We start from the raw sequence: 7,429 nt of genomic DNA, 5'->3' as shown, positions 1-7,429 counted from the left end.
AGGTACTGTCAGTGTGCAGCAGAGAGGCGGTCACCAAAGGCCAGAGAGGAGCGGAGAGGACAGGACAGGAGACGAGGAAGCTGGGCTTTTGATCCCCCCCTGCCCGGAGGTTTTCTAGGTCTAAAAGCACGTATGCTGGGCTCCCCTGCCTGTTCTCTCACCTCCGGAGATCAAACCCATTTTATCTAATGAAAGGGGCTTAAATCAGCCTGGATTAGCAGCATGTGCTCAACACCAAAGGCAGACAGAGATCTAGCTCAGGCTCCAATTCAGCAGAGTCCTTGGGAGGTCTTATCTGCACTCACTCCAAATAGAACTGTTAAGTATTTGAAAAACTTTGGCTCAGTTTTCTGTATATTAAGCCTTAATCACTTAAAAGCATTGGGCCTAGCTTATCCTGCACTACAGTGTGGAGCTGTACACATGGTCATGCAAGGTCAGATAGAAGTCACCATTGCACTGGTGAGATGCTGCAGTGTTTGTGACTGTTACCATGGTAGTAAGAGCTGCTTTGTTGTGTCCATCTCAGATGTCCCATGCCGCCACCAGTGCCTTGTGCCGGTCCATCAAGCTCCAGTGTGAGCTGTACCCCTCGCGGCAGATCGCCATCTGCCTGGACCCCTACTGCGGCTTGGGCTTTGCCCTCTGGTGCCTGTGCAGGTCAGTGGCGGTCAGGGTGGGGGGTCTATTTGTGGATGAGGTGCATGTCTTTGTGTGTGTGAAACTAAACTTTGTGTGTGTGTGTGTGTGTGTGTGTGTGTGTGTGTGTGTGTGTGTGTGTGTGTGTGTGTGTGTGTGTGTGTGTGTGTGTGTGTGTGTGTGTGTGTGTGCGCGCGCGTGCGTGTGTGCAGTGTGTACTCTGGTCACCAGTCCATTCTGGTCCCCCCTCTGGAGCTGGAGAGCAACGTGTCTCTGTGGCTGTCTGCCGTCAGCCAGTACAAAGTGCGGGTTACTTTCTGCTCCTACTCAGTCATGGAGATGTGCACTAAGGGCCTGGGCTCCCAGACAGAGGCTCTGCGGGTGAGTGCAGCAGCCACCATTACCGTACATTTCTTTATGACTTTTTCCCACACATATGGAATAGATGACCCATGCAATTCCCTTTATACATTTATTCTTATTCTGTTTATTGCTTTGTGAAATCCCGTACCTATACCACTAGGAATTTAATATATCTCCTGTGCTTATTTGAAATTCTCCTTAATCAGTAATTAAATGATTAGTGATTATTTATTATTTATCCCAAGGGGGGAGCTTGGCAAAACTTTTCTGGAGCGTTTGAACATCTGTGAGGCGATTAAAGCAGACATACTGTCGTGTGACAGTCCTTTTCTGTCTTGTTCTTTTGTCCCTGATTGGTGCACTCAGCTGCGGAACGTCAACCTGTCGTGCGTGCGCACCTGCATGGTGGTGGCGGAGGAGAGGCCGCGCATCACGCTCACGCAGTCCTTCTCCAAGATCTTCAAGGATCTGGGCCTGTCCGCCCGCGCCGTCAGCACCACCTTCGGTTGCCGCGTCAACGTGGCCATCTGCCTGCAGGTGAGGGGGGCCCATTTGATGACCAGACTCAAGACTGGACAGGTGCACTGAGGCAGACATTTGGATGGTGTCGCTTGTCCAATCTCGTGTGCACTTATTCCCCGCCTGGCCTGCCCCCTCTGCTCTCTATTCACAGGACAGTATTTGGTCTCAACCGCGGCCCTTCTGTGTCAGCACCAAGTCCAATTTAGATCAATCAGTGGTCGTCAAGCGCTGATTTTTTGGATATAAATCACACTGCTTGTTTGTTAAATACTATGGCCATCACATCATCTTTAGTCCTATGTAATTTATTTATATTACTGTTATTTTATTTTATGTTTTTATACTTGGCCCAGGGACTACAGGTGCAAATTAGCAATTGCTGCTACAACCTGGCCCAAGACATATTTTCCTGGATCCCAGGATAAATGTTATTTTGTGCATTGTCCCTGATTCAAATAAGTAGATTTCCATTCCATTCCATTCCACTTCAGGTCAACCTGTTCAGAACCCCCCCGAGTTTACTGAGTTTTGTTTTCTGGATTTACACCTAAGGAAACCGAACTAACCGACAAAACAAATTACAGTCAACACTCAAGCTGAAGTGTGAAGATACCCTTAAACTATCTGGAGGGGAATCCAATTTCCCATTCCGTTCAGCTCATAAAAGTTTAAAAATGGATCCTTGTGATTTTCCTGCTGTTATCTAGGGTTTTATGTAAGGCACTGGAAAGGCAGCTGTCTCTCAACTGTTGTGCCGTTCTTTTTCCATGTCCTCGTTACACTGTTTTCCTTTTTGCGAGGCTTTGTGTGTCTGTTCTCTCCTCACAACTCACGCCCCCTCTCTGTATGTCTGCCATTGGTGCTTGTGTGGCCCTGTGTGTGTGTGTGTGTGTGTGTGTGTGTGTGTCCTCTTCTCTCCTCCTCTCTCCCTGTCCCCCTCTCTGTGCCCCGTGGTCAGCCCAACAGGCTGGGGAAGCTGGCTGAGCAGGTAACTGTGAGCTGGCTGGGCATCAGGGGCGCTGGCACGGCCTGTTGTTGGGGCTTTTAGAGAGAGCTTCTCAAGGGGGCAGACGCTTTGTGTGTGTGTGTGTGTGTGTGTGTGTGTGTGCGCGCGCGTGTGTGTCTTTGTGAATGCATGGCCTTTAGAAGAACATTCCACTTAATGTTATTTTGTAATCGTGAACTACAGGACACGACAGATTCATAGAAAAGAGATTGAGCGACTAACTTTTTTTGTCTTAGTAACTGATGCATCAGCAAGGTTCCTTTGTCACTTAACCTCCCCCGCAATACAAACACTTTATTTTAGAGCTCATTCAAAACACATAAGAGTAGGGGTTCTCAAGAAGTCAAAGGAGAGAGAACTGGTCCCATATTGAAACCATACTGAAGTGAACTTAATTTACAGCTACTGATGATCCCTTAACAACATGCTTGCATCATTAACCATATCACTGTTAGAGTAGCTGTTCTAAGGTGTCTGGGTTGACCTACATTTTGTAATACTCCGGCTGGCAAGTGATTTTTTTTTTTTTTTTTTTTTTGCTCTTCCTAATAGCTCTACTGTAGTGTGCTGTTTGCTTCCAGTAGCTGTGTGTGCTCCCGTAGGCTGCTTGAGTAGATTCCTGCCAACAGCTCTTCTTTCTCTCCAAGGCGGTGGGAAGAAGAGTGCTTGTGGCTAGTCTGTTTTAGCACGTTAGCAGGGCTGCAACTGCCTTTTGCATCACTAGTCTGTGACACTGGACACTCGGTTTCCTAATGGAAAGGGGGCTTTTTTTTTTTTTTACTTTGCCTCACCAGCATGGGCCACCTTCGATCTCTCACATTCATCGCCCTCTGTGAGGTGTAGATTGACAGCCCATGCTACAATGTGCTCATGTCTACTAAATGTATTAAGATGCCCAAGTCGTCTTTGCCCTCTGAAGCTCTTGTAAGGGCATGTGTATGCCTGGCTTGCCAACACCTGGTGTGAAACAAATGAGATTGCAGTGTTCAGTTCACATCATGCCCTGCAGGGGGAGTGCTTTTTAACGCCAACGTGGCTTGGCTATGTTTTGAGTGGGACCCTTCAGGTGACTAATTCCGTTGCATTGCATTCGTTTGGTACACTGTAGCCCATGTGTAGATGCTAGTTTAGCCCTGAGCCTTAAAAGCCCTTACAGTACCTTAGCATTTTCCACTCTTAGAGTTTAGTTCAATCAGTGAAGAGCTGCATGTCAGGAAAATTCTACATTCAGGGAAAGCCAAGGGATTTGGCAAACAGGCCATCAGAGCTGAGAATCCTCACAAGTGAATCTATAAGCATTATGGGATGGCTGTCACACTGTGCACAAAAATCACCTCAGAAATGACCACAGTGACCACTCTCTTCATACAGGGCACAGCTGGACCCGACCCTACCACCGTCTATGTGGATATGAGAGCGCTGCGGCACGACAGGTACACCCACTGACTATGAGTTTGTCAATAGAGTCTACACTATAGAATGCCAGTGGCCTGGGACACAAATTACAATGTATTCTTCTCCAATAACCGTGAAAAGAGATAATAAGATATAAAAGATTATAGTAAAGTTTTGAAAAAGACTGGGGTTGTATTATGTGTATGAAGCGAGTTCACAGTCTTCTATGTGTCTGTGTTTAAATGAAAGGGTGCGTTTGGTGGAGAGAGGATCACCGCACAGCTTGCCCCTGATGGAGTCAGGGAAGGTAAGAGCTCTCACACATGTCTGCAGTAAGCCCACTCACTGGGCTTTATTACCTCCTCCACTAAATGGGGCATCAATACTAATTCTGTTTTGTTTGCAGATCCTGCCAGGAGTGAAGGTCATCATAGCGAACACTGAGACCAAAGGCCCACTGGGAGACTCGCACCTTGGGGAGGTACGTGTCTGGTTGCCTTCTAGAGAGATAAGCTTACATCACACATAAGAAAGATTGGAATTGGAAGGATTGGTATCGGACCACGATGACCAAAGAGTCCAAAGATTGCCACGGTGCCTGTCACCCACTCTCAGATGTCCGTCTCTGTCTGCCGTTTGGTCGTAGGTTTGGGTGAGCAGCCCTCACAATGCCACAGGCTACTACACTGTGTACGGCGAAGAGGCCCTGCATGCTGACCACTTCTGCACCAAGCTCAGCTTTGGGGACACCCAGACAGTGTGGGCTCGCACAGGCTACTTGGGCTTCCTTCGCCGCACTGAGCTGACTGACGCTAGTGGGGGTGAGTCCTTCTGCCCTGGATTTTTCCCTAAGCTTTAACATTCAGATTTTTCATCATTTGAAAAGAAAGTTGAGACTGTTTCTAAACATTTGCAAGATAGCATTAACCGCTAAATGGTTACCGTGTCTCAGAACTGATCTCTATGTTTGTGTTCCAGAGAGACACGATGCACTGTACGTGGTGGGGTCTCTGGACGAGACGCTGGAGTTACGAGGCATGCGCTACCACCCCATTGATATTGAGACGTCGGTCATCCGATCACACAAGAGCATTGCAGAATGGTAAGGGCCATCTTTCACGTCAGGTCCAAACCCAGAACTCTCCTGAATTCTTTATACCTGACAATAGTACTGACTCACTGTGTTCTCTAATACACCTGCCTTTATAGTACTGACTCACTGTGTCCTCTCATACACCTGCTTTTATAGTACTGACTCACTGTATCATTTCATACACCAGCCAGGTTATTCGATTCTGTTATTAGCATTTCTCTGGGTTTGGTGCTCACACCTCTGCTCTGTGTGTATCAGCTGTAGCCATGGTGAAGATTCTATTCTTTATGTACAGGGCTGTATTTATGACGTCTGCACAATGTTTTAACATGACATCTGTGTCGTGGTGTCTCTCCTTAATGTCCTCTGGTGTGTTTGTGAACACACTAACCCGTGTTTCTTAATGTCCTCTGGTGTGTTTGTGAACACACTAACCCGTGTCTCTTGTGTGCAGTGCCGTGTTCACCTGGACCAACCTGCTGGTGGTGGTGGTGGAGCTGGAAGGCTCGGAACAGGAGGCGCTGGACCTGGTGGCCTTGGTGACCAACGTGGTGTTGGAGGAGCACTACCTGATCGTGGGGGTGGTGGTGGTGGTGGACCCAGGGGTTATCCCCATCAACTCGCGAGGGGAGAAACAGCGCATGCACCTGCGCGACGGTTTCCTAGCTGACCAGCTGGACCCTATTTATGTAGCCTATAACATGTGAGTGAGGCCCGGGAGGGGCGAGGGACATTGTGGCGAGATGAACAATTTGCACATTATGGGATGGAGAGAGGGAGAGAAAGACGTGGAGATGAAGTAAATGGATCTTCACTGTGGCTCTCTCTTCGTTCACTTTCCTCAGAAGGCATGGGCCACTCTTGATCTCGACAGAGCTATGCAGTGCGTTTATTTTTCTATGACTGACTCATTCGAATGCCTTGAACGTTGAGACTGCTTTTGGGTGAGGCAGGTGATGACAAAATGTTTTTGTTTTGTTGTCATTGGTTTTGTTTGTTTTTATCTTTGTTGTTTTAATTGCCTGAAAAGTAAATTGTCAAGTACTCCATGTGCCATTAAGCACAGTGACCTTGACCCTCCAATGACCTTGGCCAAGGGCTCCCCCGGTGCCCTGGCTCACATCTCAGCAGGAAAAGAGGTCTGTAGCATGGCACTTGTAGGACATGTTTTACACGACATGTTTTAGCAATATTTGGCCATGGTTTGAAATCGTTCATGGTTTTGTCTGATTAATGAACCTAAAATATGCCAATTAATTAAGCTAAATGTGACAGTGATATCACTACCACCAGAATAGAATCTTTGGATTTGTTTATCTTCATAAATATGTGGACAAGATCTGATGTGGGTTTTACTTAAAGGCCAAAATGCAATGAGACTAATTTGGTTGCCAGCAGTACTGCCCAGTAGCAGTTCTAATGTTTTTAATCCATGTGTGACAAGAAACTAAAGCTTTGGTAGCATTCCTTGTCATTTGTTTTAAAATGAGCCTTCCAGATGCCTGTTTATTAGCTTGCTTTTAAACTATCATTTAAGTAAAGTAGCCACATTACTTATTTCAGACTGATGTCTGGGTCGGCTTGATTAACCTTGTTCAGGACGTTCAGGTGTATACTTAACTATATGAATTTACATTTTTTTGCTGTCTCCAGATGATCAGTTTATAACCTTAACTGAGATCTTGGTCTGTTATTGACAAAAACGATTTAGATATACAGTCTTGGCCAGATTTGTTGTTACCTTCCACAAAAAACTCAATATTTTGAAACAAAATTGTTGACATCCATGATATGTTTATTCCATGTTTAATGCAAATACTTTGTTTTTGACTCTTCATTCAACAGAATATTTTAGTTAATAAAGAAAACGAAAATGGCATGGACAAAAATAATGGTACCCTTTCCCTAATCGTATATTACACAACCTTTAGAGGCAATCAATGGCAACAAGTGTTTTCAGAAGCTCTAAATGATCAGACAGCTCTCTCCTCTGCTTTCTCTGGTACATGCTCAGTATGGGGCACAGAATGAACCCAACTGCAGAGTACTGCTTTTCTCCATTCAAATAGGCTGAATGACTGAATACAAGATCAAATACATCTGTGATGCTAATTAAGGTGAAACAGTTTTGAACATTACTATAATACAGTAATGTATCAATATTTCTTAGGGGTACCAACACATTTGTCAAGGCCACAAAGAATATCTTTGTAAAATAAACAATAAATTATTTATTTTCAAGCTTTCTTTGCTTTATTACGTACATACCAAAGGCATGCAGCTATACATGAGAAAATTGATCAGGAAAGGAAAAAATGAAGCATTCTTTCAGTGAGCTGTAAGGGTACCAACAAATTTGGCCGTGACTGTATGGTTCAGACATACAAAATTTGAAAATAAGTGTTTTGTAG

General features: G+C 45.5%; 1 protein-coding gene across 1 annotated transcript in view; it reads left to right on the top strand.

Moving 5' to 3' along the window:
• dip2a (disco-interacting protein 2 homolog A) overlaps positions 1 to 7,259 on the top strand; it is a 58,854-nt gene extending 51,595 nt beyond the window's left edge. Inside the window, exons 33-42 of the mRNA XM_076263684.1 lie at positions 1 to 2; positions 530 to 660; positions 852 to 1,020; positions 1,369 to 1,539; positions 3,902 to 3,963; positions 4,175 to 4,232; positions 4,332 to 4,406; positions 4,572 to 4,746; positions 4,904 to 5,027; positions 5,473 to 7,259. The exon at positions 1 to 2 is cut by the window's left edge and continues 108 nt beyond it. Of these exons, the coding sequence (XP_076119799.1) occupies positions 1 to 2; positions 530 to 660; positions 852 to 1,020; positions 1,369 to 1,539; positions 3,902 to 3,963; positions 4,175 to 4,232; positions 4,332 to 4,406; positions 4,572 to 4,746; positions 4,904 to 5,027; positions 5,473 to 5,725 (1,220 nt within the window). The 3' untranslated portion in view covers positions 5,726 to 7,259. The remainder of the gene's footprint in view (positions 3 to 529; positions 661 to 851; positions 1,021 to 1,368; positions 1,540 to 3,901; positions 3,964 to 4,174; positions 4,233 to 4,331; positions 4,407 to 4,571; positions 4,747 to 4,903; positions 5,028 to 5,472) is intronic.
• Positions 7,260 to 7,429: the final 170 nt, after the last annotated feature.

The sequence above is a fragment of the Alosa pseudoharengus genome, unplaced genomic scaffold (assembly GCF_046254945.1).
Source record: "Alosa pseudoharengus isolate Yale_2024_CS ecotype anadromous, Long Island Sound unplaced genomic scaffold, YU_APseudo_1.1 YU_APseudo_1.1_scf_3, whole genome shotgun sequence".
NCBI lineage: Eukaryota > Metazoa > Chordata > Actinopteri > Clupeiformes > Clupeidae > Alosa > Alosa pseudoharengus.
This window is presented reverse-complemented; position numbering and strand designations above follow the sequence as displayed.